The 20,267-nt window shown below is 39.0% G+C and overlaps 2 protein-coding genes across 2 annotated transcripts; one reads left to right on the top strand and one right to left on the bottom strand.

Moving 5' to 3' along the window:
* Nucleotides 1-2,628: 2,628 nt before the first annotated feature.
* LOC122995725 (serine/threonine-protein kinase pim-2-like) lies at nt 2,629-7,723 on the bottom strand. The gene is made up of 9 exons (XM_044371074.1): nt 7,601-7,723; nt 7,109-7,339; nt 5,313-5,468; nt 4,350-4,444; nt 4,153-4,200; nt 3,711-3,932; nt 3,340-3,517; nt 3,028-3,204; nt 2,629-2,946 (listed from the first exon to the last, which is right to left on the bottom strand). Exons 1-9 carry the CDS (start codon nt 7,662-7,664, stop codon nt 2,855-2,857), a joined length of 1,263 nt encoding a protein of 420 aa, XP_044227009.1. The 5' UTR covers nt 7,665-7,723; the 3' UTR covers nt 2,629-2,854.
* Nucleotides 7,724-12,370: 4,647 nt separating this feature from the next.
* Nucleotides 12,371-19,973, top strand: LOC122995314 (transcription factor Ovo-like 2). The gene is made up of 2 exons (XM_044370446.1): nt 12,371-12,553; nt 18,846-19,973. The coding sequence occupies exons 1-2, from the start codon at nt 12,439-12,441 to the stop codon at nt 19,166-19,168; spliced, it is 438 nt and encodes a 145-aa protein (XP_044226381.1). The 5' UTR covers nt 12,371-12,438; the 3' UTR covers nt 19,169-19,973.
* The last annotated feature ends 294 nt before the right edge of the window (nt 19,974-20,267 follow it).

The following is a 20,267-nucleotide window of genomic DNA, read 5'->3' as shown; positions in this document are numbered from 1 at the left end:
TCAAATTCACAGGAAACTCAAAATGTTGATTTTAGCATGTAAAACTTCTTGCATCACATGGGGATTCAAAATATTCATATGAACATACGTAGTATTATATCCAAAATGGACCATATTAAAAGTCTTGGCGCAACAATCTGACCCTGAAATTTTTGTGTTTTCTTAAACATGGTTGTCAAACAAAGTTAAAGATGCTGATATCTGTCTTGATAACTACAATGTTTTTCAATGCTAATGAAAAGTTGTTTATCTGTCTCTGTCGTTACCTCTGTATCTAAACTGAAATATGTTGAACTCTTTGCTCTAATGTTTGTCTGGGGAAAAATAATACTTTACAGCACTAGTTATTGGGTTTTATTGTTCACCCTCTACACCTGCGGTTGCAATCATAGATCTTTTATTTGATTTGATATCCAGCTATGAAAATTCAGAACATTTTATCCTGGTTGATATGAACATTAGCTGGTTAACTAACACTTCTGATAATCTAAAAATTCTCTGCAATGAATTCAATCTCACACAGCTAATTTCTTCCCCAACTCAGCCACATCGAAAAAATGCAGAAAAGGCCACACTTCAAGATATTTTTAACCAATAGACCTCAACAAAACAAATCTAGTGGTGTTTTTCCTCTCAACTACACTGACCACTGCCCAACAGCATGCATCCGTGACACAAAATTACGAAGATCCAAACCATGTATCATTTTCAAAAGGAATTTTAAACACTTTTCTGAACAAGTTTGTTTAATGTATACTATAATGATGTTGGGTTTGCCATGGCAATTCGTGATCCATACTAAGCCTTAGATTTAGTTATAAAGACATTTAATTCCATTGCAGACAAGTTCAGAGTCAAGATCAGGAACAACCCTCGGTTTTGTTCAGAAATTACTGTAATGTTACATGAAAGGGACGTTGCCTGGCACAAAGCACAAATAACTAAATCATCCTCATATTGGCATTATTTTTGTCAACAATGTAATAGGTGTCTCACTGTTGTTTGAAATGCCAAATCATCATTTTATGTCTCTGCACTATCTGAAAGTTCAGGAAACCCAGCATTTTTTTGGAAAATGGTTAATTCATTATCACATAATCCTATGTCATTCTTACCCAATGAAATTGTTCAAGGTTCTAACACTATCTCAGTTGGAAAGAAAATATGTGATGTACTAAATGAACACTTTATTTCTTCAGGTTATTTATTTGAAAATGCAGGATTTCATTCCGTTATCTCTGATCATAGTGCACCTTGCTTGGCAAACAAATTAGGCACTCAGACCTTTTCACTGAACTGAAACAATTTTATCACAACACTCCATTTTAAAATAATAGTGATCAGGATTTAGACCTGGGCATAGTATGTAGGGTTTGTGATGACAGCATCGAAAGTCTTGAATGATGTTACCAGTACATTACATAAGGACTGTGTCGCCATTTTTATTGATTTATCTCTTTTTGATACTGATGATCATCAATTTTTTCTGAAATGCCTGGAATCCATTGAATTTGATGAAAAATCATGTCATTGGTTTGCAAATTATCTCAGTGGTAGAACACAAGCTGTTGTGGCTGATGGCTATCAGTCCGGCTTTATGAGTGTTAACAAAGGTGTGCAACAGGGTTCTATTCTTCCACTTTTATTCACAACTTTTAAAAATTACTCAGGAGAAAATGTTACAAACAGTGCAATTCATCTATACGCAGGCGATAGTATTCTCTATACAACATTATCCTCTGTTGCCCAGGTGGTTCAAAAAACTTGTGTTTTGATTTCTGAACTGAACAGCAAATTATAATTGATCTTTAATTACTTTAATCTCTGATAAAACAAAATGTATGTGTAAGTGTAAGTGTTGCTTCAATTTAGCTGTGGTGCAAGAGGCCAAGGCTGGAGCTCTGTTTGTGGAATAAAAACAAAAGGTTTTTCAGGTGAATTCAATAGCTGTCAGGAAGAACAACAATCATAACAATAACAACAACAGCAGCAACAGCAACAGCAACAGCCAGGGAAGGATGCCAACAGTACTGTGACGGACCGTGAAGGCTCGGCCCGCAACCAAGGGTTTCCTGTGAGATGATAAAGCACAAAAAACTGTGGGGAAGAAGCAAAGTTAGTGACATGCATTGATGTTACATGAATGGATACAGATGGAGAGGAGGAGGAGGAGAGAGGAGCTCAGTGCATCATGGGAAGTCCCTCTGCAGTCTAGGCCTATAGCAGCATAACTAAGGGCTGATCCAAGGCAAGCCTGGCCAGCCCTAACTATAAGCTTTATCAAAAAGGAAAGTTTTAAGCCTTCTCTTAAACATAGAGAGGGTGTCTACACCCCGGACCGAATCTGGAAGATGGTTCCACAAGAGAGGAGCCTGATAGCTGAAGGCTCTGCCTCCCATTCTACTTTTAAAGACTGTAGGAACCACCAGTAAGCCTGCATTCTGGGAGCGCAGTGTTCTGGTGGGATAATACGGTACTATGAGCTGTTCAAGATATGATGGTGCCTGACAATTAAGGGCTTTGTAAGTTCGGAGAAGGATTTTAAATTCTATTCTAAATTTTACAGGAAGCCAATGTAGCGAAGTTAAAATGGGAGAAGTGTGATCTCTTTTTCTAGTTGTAGTCAGTACACGTGCAGCTGCATTCTGGACCAGCTGGAGAGTCTTTAGAGACTTGTTAGGGCAGCCTGATAATAAGGAATTGCTTGGAACTATGGGACTGCTGGTTCTTGCTGGACTGGTTTGGTGCTCTGCAGAAACAGAAAAAGACAACAGTTTTTTTAATTTTAAAAATAGTTTTTGCAGGGTTTTGGTTTTCTAAACTGCAGATTTGGCTGATGTACTGTAGAGCTATCTCATCTTAGCCAAGGGTGATTTGGAAGACTCTCCAAGGTAGGCCGGTCCTGTGGGCGCTTGGCCAGACACCTCTGCAAAAAGTCCTTGCAGTCTGGACATAAGCATATGGATCAAGGTTTAATTCATGAACTATGCATGCTTCTGTGTTTGCATGTATGTGTGCATGTCTTACCATCAGAAAGGTCAACTCGAATTGGGGGATTGCAACAGATAATCTCATGGGGAGAGGTGAAGGGGAGTCGTTTATGCAGTAAACCATATAGCACCACCCCCAGCTGCCACACTGTTGTGGGACCGGCCGTGTAGCAGTGATGCTCAAACCATTCCGGGGAACTGTACACTTCAGTCCCTAGTGTACACAGAGACACCAAAAGGGAAAGTTCATTGGTGAAGGACTGAGGTGAAGGCCAGGGACAGAGACAGAAAAGGAGAGACAGAAAGACATTCCTCACAGTCTAAGGTAAAAAAAGAAAAAAAAGCCTACCTTGTTCCACAGTGTGCTCTTCTTCTATCTGCATTGTGCCATAGCCAAAGTCAATGAATCTGACCCTCGGGACATCAGAACCTGTTTCAATAAGAATGTTGTCCAGTTTTATGTCCCGATGGAAAACTCCTTTTGAATGCATCTCCAAGGCTGCATTCACCAGCTGTCGCTGTAGGGCCTGCGGGACATAAATTCTCCATGAAACTTAAACTGATGATAGACAACAGGCAGGTTGACCCATGATGGGTATGGACACACACACACATACACACACACACACACACACACACACACACACACACACACACACACACACACACACACACACACACACACACACACACTCATACATCCAGCTAAAAGGCCCTTACTTGAGCCTCTTGCTCCTCCATGTAGGAATCCCTTTGTTCAAAGTAATCAATTAAGTCCATGCAGGGGACGGGTCTCTCCAGAACCATAATTAATTCCTCGTCCAGGTCGAACCAGTCCAGCAGGACTGGGGTTATAGTGCTGGCTATTGAGTCTGGTCCAGCTCCTACTGCTATTAGCAATGCCACCTCCAGAGGAACGTTGCTCATCTTCTCATTCAGACACTTTAGATAAATGTGTGAAATTAGGTTAAAGATGGAAAATCAATTTCTGGGTTTTATAAGTAACTCTAAACACCATGCGGTGCTTCAAATAAAAACTGCCACAGGTTTTACAGGTAGTGTATGCATGTGCTCGCCTCATGTAAAAAGAGAAATATCAAAGAAATTAAACATTTAAATGAAGTGAAAGACTTGGTATTAGGACAGAGAACACATCACTTACCAATGGAATGCGCACAACATCCTCCTGTGGAATATGTTTTATAGCTACCTACAAGACACAAACAGATATTTGGTTTAGCTTTCACTACATTTAGCTTTCACTAAATAAAGAATTAATGGATGAATTATGAATGTGTTTGTGTGTGTGTGTCTGTGTGTGCGTGTGTTTGCAGTGTGTGTACATGTAAGAAGCCTTACAGGCAGATTGTCGTTTCTGTGAAATCCTGCAAAGACCAAAGCATAGCCTCCTTCACCCAGCAGTTCCTTTTCCTCATACTTGGCCTTAAATTCAGCTGCAGACACAGAATACAAATACATATATTGTGGATTAGTAACATTACAGGGGAAAGGTCTTTTTCATTGTTTTCTTAAGACAATGAAACAATTTGGTCCCCTCCAAAAGAGGGGAACAGGCAAAATAGTTAAATTGAGAGCACAAATGAATGTATTGAGGGCAAAAATGATTGAATTGAGAGAACAAATTTGCTATTTTTTCTCCATGGCCCCTCCTGGGCTCCGTACATTCTTAACCTAAAGCCAAACCCTAATGTGGAAGAGTGATTTCCTTGTGTAAATAGACATGGCAGTATCATCACAGAGTCAGTATACACTCATTACACAGACAGTACACAGGATGGTTAATTATTAAAGAATCAAGGAAAGGTCAGTGCTCATGATATTTTGATTATTTGCTTGTGATGTTTGATTAAAGGCCAACAGGCCCTATTTTTATTTTTAAATTTGACATTTATTTTTTTTAAGTTTGAGACACCATTGTTTCCAGACTGAAAGAGTTTGGTTAAGTGTGAGATGGAGCCAAACATAGGCTCCACACTAAGAGTAGCTATGAAAAGTATATAAGGTGATGTTTTGTGGTTTTGCATCAGGTTTTTCATCCTGAGATTGAAGCCTCAGTTTGCTCTGTATTACACTTGATGCACAGTAAACCTATTCACATTGAACTCTGCCTATTTCAAGTGTTTTTCTTTGGGTTTTTTGAGTTTTAAATGTTGTGGGAGACCTGAAGATTTATTGGTCCATCTGAAGATTTTCCACCACACTAAACTAGCCACAGAAATGAGGTTTGACAAGATGTCATTTAGCTTAAGATTTACATCTGAAACAAAGAGAAAATGAATCTCTCTGCTGTGTATGTCTTACCTCTGTTGTCAGTGTGGCAAGTGCTTTTTGATGTGTGGCTGGGGCCCTCTTGCAGACTTGGAGTTTTTCTACTTCTCTTCTTTGGCTGCTCCTCAGCCTTTTCACAGGTCACTTTACACTTACTGCTCTTCTTTGACACGTCAGCAGCATCCAACACTGGGAGATCATTGGATTCAGTTATACTTGTATTTCCTACAGGTAATACAAGTAAGTGTGAAATGTAAAAAAACAATGACACCATTAGCATTTTTGAATCATTGCTTGGATTCAGAGTTGGGAGAAGCAGTGAGGGATTAAACCACTGCTGTACACATTGGGATTCAGACTTCAGATTTATCTGTGGATTTTCTGGTTTACAGAGTTAAAACAGACAGTTTTGCCCTTGAATTGGATATTCTCTTCTGTGACATGTGCTCAGAAAGGAAAATACATTTTAAATCTCAGATAGATGTTGTATTGTTTAAGGTTAATTCTGTTAATTCTGATTTGACAAGCAATTAAGCCATACTTGATTTCCAGTATATGCGTAGCAGCCACTATTTCACAGTGTGTTATAGTTCATGAAAGTTAATTGTAACATTTTGGTTGTCAAAAGTCTTGTTCTGGGTTTGGTTGTACTAAAAAACTCTCTAAAGAGTCGGCTATTCAGTTTTTCTGGTAAGTACATTTAGTTTTAATGGTTTTAAGCCTATTTTCCGCTAGCAGAAATTAGCATTAGCATTAGCATTATCACAGTTAGCTCCACCCTTTCGTCCAAATATGGTCACTTCTGACTCTAAAAGTCCAAGATGGTAACGTTCAAATCCAACAAGGCGACGGTCAAATCAACTCGAGGCTTCAAAACAGCAGTCCATAAACCAATGGGTGACCTCACAGTGACTATGTCCATATGTTTTTTTTACAATTTATGGTGGCAAGCAAGACACCATAACTTGACTTGTTCTTGAGGAGTTGGAGCATTTATTCACTGACAAATGGTCTAAACTGTACACACACTGCACTACTACGTTCGCAGCTGCTAACTTCATACTCTATCACACACACACTCTCTTTTTACCGTCACGCCACCTAATGTTGCTCCCAAATGGGGCAAACATGCACAGAAAGAATATGTTCATTTCAATAAGAGAAAAACGATCAGATCGAGCATTTACATGGTTATGAGGTGCTAATATTTTCCTGCTTAATGGATTATCAAAGGTTTACACCACCCCTCTCACCCTGATTGAAAATTCCTTCTGTTCTGCCAGATCGGGCCAGTCTCTTCTGATTGAGGTGGTTACGTGGTTATTTTTATTCTGACTGAGCTATTGTTCTGATTATTAGTGGAATATTAGTTTCCATGTAAACACAGCTACTTAGAGACAGAACACAATTGAGTCCTACACACCCTGGAGGGGAAAACAACAATGACTTTTTCACACACTTCTTCACACTTTTTATTGTGTGAAGGTGTATCCTTGTCACTTCTTTCTGCAAGCAAACAGAAAAATGCCTAAAAGCTGCTGTTTTTTGGGTTCTTTGCCAACAGGGCAAAGAACCCAAAAAACCAAGCCTTTAAGAAGACAAAAGTGGATAACGTTACAGGGCTGTGTGCCATGTGGTGGCCTGACCTGACCAGCTGTTTAATTGAAAGGTATGCAGTGTTTGGAATAGATGTGGTTTTCAGAGTATGACACGTTGCACTCTGTCTATCTATGTAGTCAGAGAAATGAGCTTTAACTGATTATTATTTTTTAGCTTAGCACTCAGAATACAGAAAAAATGAATTGTCTGCATGTCCAAGTTCATCTAACCTTTTCTAATGGTTGGGTCAGTGGTTGCTGCAGCAGAGGTGCTGGGTTTGTCACGGGTTGAGGAGAGGTGGGGGGACTGTCTGCGCTCCTGGGATGGACTTTGGCTTGTCCTGCTTCTCTTACTTGCTCTTTGCAGCCTCTCCTTAGACCCATGCTTCCTTTTTATGCTCTCTGTCCGCTCATCTAATGTGTTACCTTCCAGCCTGAAGATGCTGGAGTCAGTGTGGCGACCTGCAAAAAAATACAGCTGAATGTGGTGAATACAGGGCCAGCCCTGACTATGTTGGTGCCCTAGACGAGATTTTAGATTGAAACACTTGTTTTCTAACATATTGTTTACGTTTTATAATCAAAAAATAAAAACATCCCAGTCTCTTTTTTATCATAAATTCCTCAAGTATCAACACACAATAAGTCACCAGTGCCCAATCCTACATGGTGAATTATGCTGATTAACATGTAAGACAGACTGCATTTTACCTCACTACTTACCTAGATGTCTGCTCGAGTCTAGGAAGCATGGACTAGTAAATATTGGCCAAGATTTAGACGCCATGCGGTTGATTTGATTTTGACGGGAATATTTTACTGTTAGTTCTAGTGAGTTGAAAAATAAACTGTGTTGGTCTAAGAAGTGTTCACGGAATGTGGTGAGCTAATATGACATCTCATTGTTTTAAAAGATTCTTCAGCTCTAATTTATAACAGTTCTGGAATTAGAATTCTAAAAAAAACAAAAAACATTCACCTCATTTGTTTATTTTTTTATTTGTTAGGATCCCCATTAGCTGTGCTCTAAAGCACAGCTAGTCTTCCTGGGGTCCACATTTAAAAACATACATTACACATTACAGTCAACACAAATGACATACAAAAGACATGTATTAGAGAATAATGTTAATATATATGAGTAGAACTTACACAGTAAAAACTACAGATCAGCATATGCATAGCATCCATGTCATGTTTTCGTTGCTCTATATACTACTGCGTGTTTAAGGAAATTAGTGTTTGTCTTGGGAAGTGAAAACTGGCCTTCTGTTGCCTGTTTTCATGTTGAGAGAAGAAGCTCGAGGATCACCCTGTCTTCAACTTTAGCCAGTTGAGTGCATGCTATTGATATTAGTGTTGTACGGACACTGGAGAGCAAGACATGCCGCCTTGTTCTGTACTAGCTGAAGTTTGCTTTTATCTTTTTTTGTGGCATTCACCCATATTATCTGGCAGTAATCAAGCTGCGAAAGAATAAGAGTACTTAACACAAGTTTAGTTAAATCAGGTGTAAGATATTTTCTGCATCGCCTTACAAAAAGCCAATGCATTTCCATCATTGTAGGGTACTGGAGAAATACAATTTACTGAGCTTTGAGGATTTTAGTTTATCCTCAAATTTGTGTGTAGTTTATGAAATTTTAAATGGTTTGGCCCCTCCTCCACTATGTGACTTTGTGTACACTCGCTTAGTAAGTTCTATTAGATCCTCCAGAATATCCTCTATACAAGATTGTACCAGACCATTTCGTTGCACTGCATTTGGGCAGTCAGCTTTCTCTGTGAAAGCCACAACTCAGTGGAATGTCCTACCTGATGATATGAAGAATTGTAGCTCTATCAATGCATTCAAGACCAGACTGAAACATGTACTAAAGACCAATCAGCTGTGACCATTGAATCACACAGCTGAGTTTATTTTACATTATTTCTAATTGACATTGTAGGTTAACTTGAACTTGAAGTTAACTTAAGGCCATAATACCTCAATTTCATTACACATGATATCTTCCCTAACTTTCACAGGAATATGATTTTGAACATAAAAAGCTGCACCACCCCCATGTTCCTGTTCTTTCTGTACAGATTATACCCTTGTATGCACACAGCTTCATCATTAAATGTTTCATCCAAATGTGTCTCAGATATTGCAAAGATGTTAACTGTGTTTGAAAACAACAGATCAGTAATTTCGGTTTGAGAAGTATCAGTGGATGATTTGAAACTTTTTCCTCTGCAGTGAAACTGTATCACTGTAACGATGCTGTAGTACTCTTCACATAGAAGCAAGTTACAAACTGTGTAAAGCCCGCTGTCAGGTCTATAGGGGATGGGTGTTTGCAGATGGATTCTAGGGTGGAGTATAACTGTAACAAAAGGCCTGATGTAAATACAACATGCAATAGTTGCAAAAAATTCTGCAAAGCATACTTTATGTCTTACCTAAGGAGAGATGTCACACAAATAGCACAACTTGTACATACTGACAGTGAAAACTGATATAAAGACTGGATCAGTATTAATCATTGTTGACTGCAGCTGTAACAAAACTCAGATTTAAAGTGTTAAAATCATACACACACACACACACAAACACACACAAACACACACACACACACACACACACACACACACACACACACACACACACACACACACACACACACACACACACAGTTTACCTGTCTGACTGAAAGAAGATACAAGGGTGTGGCCAACCATGAGCACATCAACAGTTAAACATGGCCTCTTTTATGTGCATGTTCAGACTTGAAGCAAAAAAAAGGCAGGCACTTTATCACTTCGTCATCACTGTCAGGTGGCTTGAGTCAATGGCCTGACTCAGGTCACTGAAGACACCTCAGGTAAACAAATTTCTAAATTAAGTTCAATCAGTATTTGCAGAGACTAACAATAGATACAGAGTGAAATGGGAGTCAAACTTCTGCATTTTTGGTTCTCCAGTGGTAAACGATCTTGAAGAGCTCAAAATCAGAATGTCAGTGTCACTTGAAGGGCCACATTTTTTGTGTCTTGTACAAAGTAAAGTGGAGCTGTGTTTTTACCATTTTATTTCCATGCTGCAGCACACAGGCTGGTGCTTTGCATACAGTTAGAGCGCAGCTCCGGAGGGAGCACACACAGTACAGTCAACAGTCTCCTGCAGGAACTTTAGGAAATACTAATACTGCAAATCTGATCATCACACAGTATTAATAATAAATCAAGAGATTTAATATTAAAAGGAGTATTTAATCACTCTGAAGACATTCTCTCTTAGACAAATTAATATCATAAATATTATAAATCCCATCTCCCCCCATTAAATGAACAAATACAGTATACTTTACATGCTTATCCAAAATATGTGCTTATCCAAAATCAATTACATATGTATGCAGCATGGAATAGATACAAAAGAGCTCTTTCCGCCTTAATCTCTTCCTTTGGGATAACTTATACAAAGTAACACAACATTTAAAAAGAATAAATGCTAAAAGTTTGTGAACCATATGTGTGAAAAATGAAATTATGTCTGAAAAATCAAATGCAGTGAACTGCAAAGAGAGGCTCTTCAGTGAGCCATGAGCAGCACTTTAATTACAATTTGAATATTGTGGCAACACATTGTTTCCATTGTTACCATCCCATTGACAATCACTGACAGACAAACTGGAAGAGTTAAGTATTAACCTGTTTAATTGTAACTTGTATGAAAGGGTTTGAGAACCACTTACTGTACTTTCTTCTTCATACACCCCATCATGGCTAAATGCAGCAGTAAGGCAGTATGTTTATACTACTGCACAGTTTGTACTACATGATCCTCCTGGTGTTCTTGAAGTGACCTCTACTGGTATTTGCATGATGTGGTTTAGTCTTGGGCTGCGTTTGTATTTGCCATGCAGAATCCAGTGAAATAAGATGCACGCAGTTCATTTTCCTCTTAAGCACACACTGGCTGTGCAGACTTAAACAAGGTCATTCTTTATTGGCAGAATTATTAAATAACACGTCTTTAAACATGCTGGAGACTTGGACATTTTGGACATCCTGCTTTTCCTGTTCAGGGTTGCAGAGACTGCTGCCTTTCCCAGCATGCACTGGGCAAGAGGCAGGGTACAGCACAACAGGACAGAGAGTGCCATCATGTATGTGCAATTATGTAAACCACACAGTCAACGGACAGCAAGTGCTTGACATCTTTTCAGAGATGTTCAATGGCCTTTGTATGCATTTTTAAAGGCTCTGTAATCCCAACAAACAATTGCAACAGAAAGAGGCTAAAAAAAGAGAAAGGGCTGATTTACCTAGCAGTTAAGGCTGTGGCTCCTCTGTGCTTGCTCCTGTTACTCAGACCGTGCCCTTTGTCTGGGGCCAGGGCTTGGTCCGGGGCCAAAATTTGCATGCCAAGGGCCACTTGAATGCGAAGCTCCCCGGATTCTCACTGCCTGACATGCAAAACCAGTGGGGGACCAGTTAAAATGGCGCACGCGCACAGTCAACACAGGTGTACTCCAGTCAAAACAATGAGCTGCCTACCCCCTCCCCAGAGCTCTAAACCTTCACCACTCTTCCCAGAGAGTGTTATGGAAATGAGTGAAGTGATTTTCCTGGGATACTGTACCTGCAGGTTGTCAAAGGATGAGGGTTGGATGTTAAGGTAAGGTGATATGTAGGTTGGTCCATAACAGATCACAAACTAAAAGCAGTGTGACACTCGAGAGTGGGGACTGGAGGTTGAGGGTCATATAAGAGGCAGATCATCAGAGGTAGAAACAGAAGAGGAATAAAATTGGTAGGATTCAAAGCATGCCGAGGTCTTTCCTTGTGAAAAAGAAACATGGGGCATGTAGAACATGGCAATGGAAAGAGTCAGAGCAGGTCGAGTGGAAAGAGGATAATACGGCAGGTAAGATTTGCATCTTTACATTTATGAGTTTTTGTGAGTTGTCAAAATTAAGCAGTGATATACAAGTTGGTCTGACCCAAAAACAGGCTGTTAAGCCATACTCCAGTATGTTTAATTTATTGTAATTAAAGTTAACCTTCTTAGTTTACTTATAAATTAATTAATTATTTCCTTTTGTCCCTGTCGATGAGCAAAGATGCTAAAGAGCTGGTGTCCTGCAGTGCTGACGCCCAACAGTCTGCTACTGTGCCTCAGCCAGTAACTACCTTAGGATGTGGGACAGCAGCAGAAATTAGAGTGCCTGTACCTTTGGCAGGATCAGGAGGACCAGGGGCTGACACCAGGCAGGACTGGTCCACACTGATGCTCCAGGGTTCCTTCTACCATCCCAGCACACTGGCACTGGTCAGCAGAGTGAAGGTGAGGTCAGACTTTTCATGTGAAGTTAAACTCCTATAATATGACCATGTTCAGACTACAATTTGTTCCCTATATGCCAAAGAGAGAAGAGAAAACTCATGAGGATGATATTACAATATTTTCATTATTATTATCTCTCTCATTCTATCAGCCCTGTCAACGTACTTCCCTCGCCTCAGGTGACTTTGTGTGCTCAGTGTGCCAAAAGATATTCCCCCTGCAGCGCATGTTGACCCGCCATCTGAAGTGTCACAGCCTGGTGAAGAGACATCCTTGTCGATTCTGTGGCAAAGGATTCAATGATACCTTCGACCTCAAGAGGCATATGCGAACACACACAGGTCAGAAATATATACATTTGCTCACACACACAAACAAACACACACACACACACACACACACACACACACACACACACACACACACACACACACACACACACACACACACACACACACACACACACTGATTGGAAAACAACTGTCTACAGATTACTATATGATTACTATATTTTGGTGACTGACAGCATCACTCAGTACCAGAGATCAGTCACCAAAAAGTACAGAGAGAATGTTTAAGTTGAATATTTTGACTCTCAAATACTATAGATTTCTGGCCTCACCTTTGGATTTATGAAATTTCTGTGGGGTGAGGTACAGTTGATGGAGGAAATTATAGTGCACCAGGCATTAATGGCAGCTGACAAACTGCTTTGACATAAATCTGATTCTGATAAATCTGAGGTGTTCATCAATTGTTATTATGTCAGGTCTGACTCTCATCTTGCTCTAGATTTGTGTAAACCTGGCTTCAGGCCTTCATTCAGCAGCAAGGAATACATTTTAGAAATAAATTTGTTTACATTTCCCTCATGAAGCAGTTTCTCCACATCAGTAGATACAAGTAAAGTCATTCTGGGTCCCAAGTTCTTTCTAAGAAAAGATCTTAACTGAAGATAGAAGAAGAAGGTCTTGCTGGACAAGTCATATTTCCTCTTCAATTGTTCAAAGGACATGAGAAGTCCTTTTTTGTAACAATCTTCCAAATGTTGGATCCCTTTATGATGCCAAGTCTCCAGAATCAACATGGGTATGAGTTTATTTTGTCTCAGAGGTGTTTGCATGTATCGCATTTAAGCTGCCAAGTAATACTTTTTAAAACTGGGTAATCGAAGGTCTCCTAATCAATAATCCCCTGTTAATTTTTCCATAGATACCCTGGACACTTTACAGTTCCATATAAATTGTCTAACATATTTGTTGAGGGTTTTAAAAAAGTTTCAGGTAGTGGAATTGGCAAGGACTGGAAGAGATATTGTAACCTCAGTAATATATTCATGTTGACACAGTTCATTTTGCCAATTAGAGTAATGATCAAACTCATCCACTTACGTAGATCATCTTCAATTCTACAGAACAATGGGGGGTAATTATGTTTGTACAAATTTTTAAGATCATTATCTACAGCTATTCCAAGATATTTTATACCATTCGGAAGCCCCTTAAATGAGCTTGTTTGCTGGTACTCAGTGTAATCAAAACTCGTTATTGGAATGATTTCACTTTTTTCCCAGCTCACCTTTTATCCTGAAATAACACCATAAACATTTAATAGAATCTGTAATGTGAGAGAGTTACCAGGGTCTATTAAGCACAAAATGACATCATCTGCCAGGAAATTAATTTTATGATTTGTCTGATCTACTTTGAAACCTTTTATATCAGGATCCCATCTAATTGCTTCAGCTAGGGGCTCAATAGCCATGACAAAGAGTCCTGGAGACAAAGGGCAGTCCTGTCTCCCCTCGATCTATTCAAGGGAAATGCTGTTGAGATCTGTAATTTTGGCCCGAGGTTCATAATAAAGGGTTTTTATCCAATTAATAAACAACTGGCCAAACCCAAACTTGGCCAAGACTTTGAATAAATACGGCCACTCCAGCCTATCAAAGGCTTTTTCAGCATCTAAAGCTATAGCTACACTAGTCTCAGTCTTAGATTTTATTAGGTGGATGACATTAAAGAGCCTACATATATTGTTAGCTGACGAGTGTTTTGAAATAAAGCCACTCTGGTCTGGATTTATTTATTGTGGCAAGTATTGGCCAAGTCTGTTAGCCAGGGCCATAGAGATCAGTTTATAGTCTCAATTTAATAATGAAATAGGCTGAAATGAAGAGCACTTTAATTGGTCTCTATTTTTTTGTGAACCACAGTGATTATGGCAGCAGAGAATGATTTGGGAAGAGTTTGAGTTCTAGATGCTAAGTTAATGACATCCATGATAAGGGGGATGAGTAAATTCTCTGTAAAAGGGGAAAACCATGCTCCCCTGGTGATTAATTAGATTGTAATGAACCCAAGGCCTCTTAAATTTCTTTTTCAGTGAAGGGAAGGTCAAGATTCTCTTGGTCTTCTTGGCCAAGTTTGGACAGTTCAATAGTGGACAGAAAGTCATCAATCTTAGTCAGATCTTCTGGCAATTTTGATGAATATATATTTGTATAAAGCTGTTGTGTTGTTAATTTCTATTGGATTATATGAGACTGAACCCGTTTCAGTTTCAATTGTGTTAACTGTCCTTGAACTTTCCTCTGTTCTCATGTGCCAGGAAAAGATTTTGTGTGCCTTCTCTCCCAATTCATTATATGATCTCTTTTGATGGTTTTTGTTAGTACACGTGCAGTTGCATTCTGGACCAGCTGGAGAGTCTTTAGAGACTTGTTAAGGCAGCCTGATAATAATGAATTGCAATAATCCAGCCTGAAGTAACAAAAGCATGGACTATTTTTTCTGCATCTTTTTGAGAGAGGATGTGCTTAATTTTTGCAATATCACGTAAGTGAAAAAAGGCAGTCCTTGAGATTTGTTTTATGTGGGATTTAAAGGACATATCTTGATTCAGTATAACTCCCAGATTCCTTACAGTGGTGCTGGAGGCCAGGGTAATGCCATCTAGAGTAGCTATATCATTAGATAATGTGTTTCTCAAGTGTTTGGGGCCGAGCACAATGACTTCAGTTTTGTCTGAGTTTAGTAGCAGAAAATAGCAGGTCATCCAGGTCTTTATGTCCTTAAGGCATGCTTGGGGTTTAGCTAACTGATTGGTATCATCTGGCTTCATAGATAAATATATTTGGGTATCATCTGCATAGCAATGAAAACTAATGAAGTGTTTCCAAATAATATTACCTAAAGGAAGCATATACAAGGTGAATAGTATTGGTCCAAGTACAGAACCCTGTGGAACTCCGTGTCTAACTTTTGCCTTCATGGAGGATTCATTGTTAACATGTACAAACTGAAATTGATCTGATAAATAGGACTTAAACCAGCTTAATGCAATTCCTAGGATTTGATGATCAATTGTGTTGAATGAGGTGCTAAGATCTAACAAGACAAGCACAGAGAGAAGTCCCCTGTCTGATGCAGCTAGGAGGTCATTTGTAACTTTCACCAGTGCTGACTCTGTGCAATGATGCGCTCTAAATCCTGACTGAAAGTCATTAAATAAACTATGGTTATGTAGGAAGTCACATAACTGTCTAGCAACTGCTTTCTCAAGGATCTAAAAATAAATGGAAGGTTAGATATAGGTCTATAGTTGGCTAAGACGCCTGAATCAAGAGTAGGCTTCTTAAGAAGAGGTTTAGTTACAGCTACTTTAAAGGACTGTGGTAAGTAGCCTGTTACTAAAGACAGATTGATCATATCTAGTAAAGAAGTTACTTCCTTAAGCAGCCTAGTTGGGATGAGGTCAAAGAGACAGGTTGATCGTTTGGATGAAGAAATCGTTGAAGTTAATTCAGAAAGGTCAATTGGAGAAAAGCAGTCTAAATATATATCAGGTTTCACAGCTGCTTCTAAGGTTCCTGTGTTTGAGGATAAATTGGTGCCTGTTGAGGGCAGAAGGTGATGAATGTTGTCTCTAATAGTTAGACTTTTATCATTAAAGATGGTCATGAAGTCATTAATACTGAGAGCCACTGGGATAAACGGATCAATAGAGTTATGACCCTTTGTCAGCCTGGCCAAAGTGCTGAAAAGAAACCTAGGGCTGTTTTTATTCTCCTCTATTAATGATGAATAATAGGTGGCTCTGGCATGACAGAGGGCCTTCCTATGTGTTTTAAGACTATCCTGCCAGACTAAACGAGATTCTTCTAGTTTGGTAGAACGCCAGATCCTTTTCAGTTTTCGCGATATTTGCTTTAATTTGCAGGTTTGGGAGTTAAACCATGGAGCTAACCTCTTATGTTTTATTAATTTCCTTTTTAAAGGGACGATGGAGTCAAGTGTTGTTTGCAGTGAGCCTGCAGCACTATCAACAAGATTATCAATTTGGGAGGGACTCAAATTAACTCTCTGTAGTATTGACACATAGTACTGAGTTCAATACTGATGGAATTGCTTCCTTAAATTCAGCTACAGCACTATCAGATAGACATCTTTTGAAGACATTTTTGTATAGTAGTGTGTAATCCAATAATAGAAATTCAAAAGTTATCAAGTAGTGGTCTGATAAAATAGGATTTTGTGGAAAAACAAATGTTCAATTTCAATGCCGTAAGTCAGCACAAGATCGAGGGTATGGTTATGACAGCAAGTGGGTTTATTTACACACTGAGAGAAGCCAATTGAGTCTAATAATGAGATAAACACAGTGCTAAGACTCATTATCGACGTCCACATGAATATTGAAATCACCTACTATAATTACTTTATCTGTACTAAGGACTAAGTTTGATAAAAACTCTGAGAATTCAGATAATTCAGAGTATGGACCAGGAGGATGGTACACTATTACAAATAGAATTGGCTGTAACGTTTTCCAGGTTGGGTGAGAGATATTAAGAACAAGGCTTTCAAATGACTTATAATTAAATTTAGGTCTAGGGTTGATAATTAGGCTTAAGTTGATGATGGCTGTGACACCACCTCCTCAGCCTGTGTCTCGAGGAATGTGAGTATTAATATGACTGGGAGTAGTGGATTCATTTAGGCTGACATATTCTTCATGACACAGCCAGGTTTCAGTATGGCAAAATAAATCAATATGAAGATCTGAGATTAGATCATTAACTAATACAGCTTTAGATGATAGTGATCTAATGTTTAAGAGTCCACATTTAATTCTCCTATTTTGTTGCACAATTGCAGATGTGATATTAATTAGTTTTAGATTTTTATGAATGACTCCTCTTTTATTTATTTTAGATTTAATTGATTTAAGTGGTCGGGTGACAGACACAGTCTCTATGTGGTTTTGGTTTTGGGTGGGTAACTGATCTAATGGAAGCGCAGAGAAGCTAGATCAAGATGTTTTGGCTCCACCTTTGGAGAGCTGTCATGACATCCATATTTATATACAGTCAATGAGACGAAGGAAAAGAAGCTGATGCACCGTGGCCATATGTTGATCCTATAGACGAAAACTGTTAGTGTCAGTCTCTTGACCATAATTTATAGTCTGAGATATCTGGATTTCTGACAGCTATGTTGTCTCCTACTTGATGAGGAGCCATAAGAATCAAACAGATGGCCAGACAGCCACAAAGTCATCATTACTAATTTGAATAAATACATTATTAATGGGCTACAGGAAATATACCTAACTAAAATCACTGACTTGTTTCTAGTTTGTCAACAAACCATGACAAATATGTAGCACCATAATAATGGAAAAGTTGAGGCTAATTTCCAATTATCTGGTAGGACAAGATTGCAACAAATAAGGCATGAAGTCAGAAGCATGGCTGATTTTTCCTTTTATTTGATTTTACTGACAAAACCTAAATGCAGCAGAACATGTTTGATATGATGCCAATTACCAGTAATCACAAGTTGATACCAGTGGCAATGACATGATGGATATGGTGAAAGTTTATCCAGTGCAGTAGCAGATTAACTTAGTGTAGGTTGCTATATGAATAAAATCACCCACACATTCTTCAGGTTCTGTAAGACACAAACCCACAAGCATTATACTTTTACGTTGAATGTAATGACACAGTATTGTAAATTCTATTAGAGCAATAGCTTGTAAACACTGCAGGGTAAAGCTTTGCTCTTTCAGCTGGGCGCACAGCAGTAGTGAGCATATGAACATTCAGTAGCTACCAAAAGATTAAGATGACAATCTTGTATTAGTGGTGAGGTTGCAGATTGCAACCAACTCAATACCCCCACCCCACTTCCAAGCATGTAGGAGAACTTACGGTGGCCACGAAACTCATGAACAATGCGAAAGGCCTTCTTAAGAGCCAGTGTTCGGTTTATCGATTCTGGGCTACTGTAGAAACATGGCGGTGCAACATGGCGGGCTCTGTTGAAGAAGACCCACCCCCTGTGTAGATATAAAGGGCTCATTCTAAGATAACGAAAACACAATTCTCATTTTCAGGTGATTATACACTAACTAAAACATAGTTATGAATATTATATTCCATTACTGCCAAGTCTGTTCTGCTAGATGCCACTAAATTCTACACACTGCACCTTTAAATGACAGCAGCAGCCTTAATTGCAAGATTTGTCACACAGCTGCAAGGCAACTGTAGCCAGTCTGAACGTGCAAGTATATCCACACAGACATGCACAGGAAAATAACCTCTTTTGTCTCCCCTTGCTGCAGGTATCCGTCCCTACAAGTGTGAGCTGTGTGAGAAAGCCTTCACACAGCGCTGCTCTCTGGAGTCCCATATGAGGAAGATTCACAGCGTTCACCAACAGTATGCCTACCGCCAGAGACGTTCCAAGATCTTTGTGTGTGAGGACTGTGGTTACACCTCAAGCCGCCCAGATGAGTACTTCCTCCATGTGAGACAGTGCCACCCTGGCAGTCCTGCACTCCGCAGGTACTACCGCCGCCAGGCCCATGAGAACAGCAGCTTTGCACCAGCGGAGCGTAAACTCAACCCCTATTTGCTGTACTCAACCCCTGCTTACTACATGTAGGAAGTCAAAACCTCCCAAGACATAACATACTGCAGCATATATAATCAGAAAAGTGTGTTCATTGTAGCTAAATCAATAGAACTTCTTTCCTTTGTTACTCACTGGCATTATCTAATTATGAAAACCCCAGTTATTAAACCATATGTTTCTGTATTGTTTAATATCAAGTTATTCACTTCACACACGACATATTCCTTACATTAGGAAGCATTATTAAATGACAGGTAGCATTATGGAAAACCAGGCAAAGCACTAAGTTCTGCATTTATGTAAACATAAATTGAACAATAAAAATACTTAAAGTAAATGCTAATACAATTGATATAAAACTGTGTAGACTAAAGTAAATGATGCACAAAAAAAATAACTCATTTGTCTTTCTTGTCTGATATAATTCCAGATTTGCCATTTAGTTTTATACATGACAACATTTATGTATGTTAAAAAGAACAATACGAAATCCTACAGTTTGCGGGTGTCGTTAATGCAGCAAGTCAAATCGGACATTGACAAGCTTCCGAAATTACCACTTGTCCTGAATGAAGCATAGTTGATGTACTGGATGTCGGCAGGGCTGGACATCCAACCCAGCATTCCTGCAGGCTGCAGCTGCTACTATTTGATTTATTGTGAAATATTAGGGTTAAATTTTGTAAAATCCTGGAAATAATTTAGTGTTGACTCGTTAATCTATGATAATTTCTAAGAGCGTCTTCAGTCACAATACTTTTGAGAAACACCTCTTAAGCTTATGAAGGTTCATAAAATGGATTTTATGATCATCTTAGCTTTAGATGCTTTTGGGAAACAATGCCCTAGTTTGTCATATTGTACTTGTAAAGTATATACAACATCATGTCTCAAAGGAGTTTCTGCATCATAACTCATTTGATTTCTGACTGTGATGGATTTGTAATTTCCTATTAAAAACAGAAAAACTTTTGGTGTTTTCCTGTGAACAGTGGAGTCTTTCGCTGATTTGCATAGGGCTTCACTCTTATTAGAATATTTTAGGTTTATTTTTGTAAACAACAAAGGGACAGTCAGTTCTCCTCTGTCCTCCCTATACACGATGTGCTTAAAAGTGATTTAGCAACAG

This window comes from Thunnus albacares, chromosome 13 (genome assembly GCF_914725855.1).
Source record: "Thunnus albacares chromosome 13, fThuAlb1.1, whole genome shotgun sequence".
NCBI lineage: Eukaryota > Metazoa > Chordata > Actinopteri > Scombriformes > Scombridae > Thunnus > Thunnus albacares.
This window is presented reverse-complemented; position numbering and strand designations above follow the sequence as displayed.

What these genes read in the sequence shown, in the direction of transcription:
- LOC122995725 (XM_044371074.1), bottom strand. Translation starts at nt 7,664, where the DNA reads ATGGCGTCTAAATCTTGGCCAATATTTACTAGTCCATGCTTCCTAGAC. An exon ending in ACAGAAACGACAATCTGCCT is followed by an intron (nt 4,201 to 4,349) that starts GTAAGGCTTCTT and finishes TGTGTCTTGTAG; the next exon opens with GTAGCTATAAAACATATTCC. An exon ending in ATGTTGTGCGCATTCCATTG is followed by an intron (nt 3,933 to 4,152) that starts GTAAGTGATGTG and finishes ATTTATCTAAAG; the next exon opens with TGTCTGAATGAGAAGATGAG.
- LOC122995314 (XM_044370446.1), top strand. Translation starts at nt 12,439, where the DNA reads ATGTTGACCCGCCATCTGAAGTGTCACAGCCTGGTGAAGAGACATCCT. An exon ending in GCATATGCGAACACACACAG is followed by an intron (nt 12,554 to 18,845) that starts GTCAGAAATATA and finishes CCCTTGCTGCAG; the next exon opens with GTATCCGTCCCTACAAGTGT.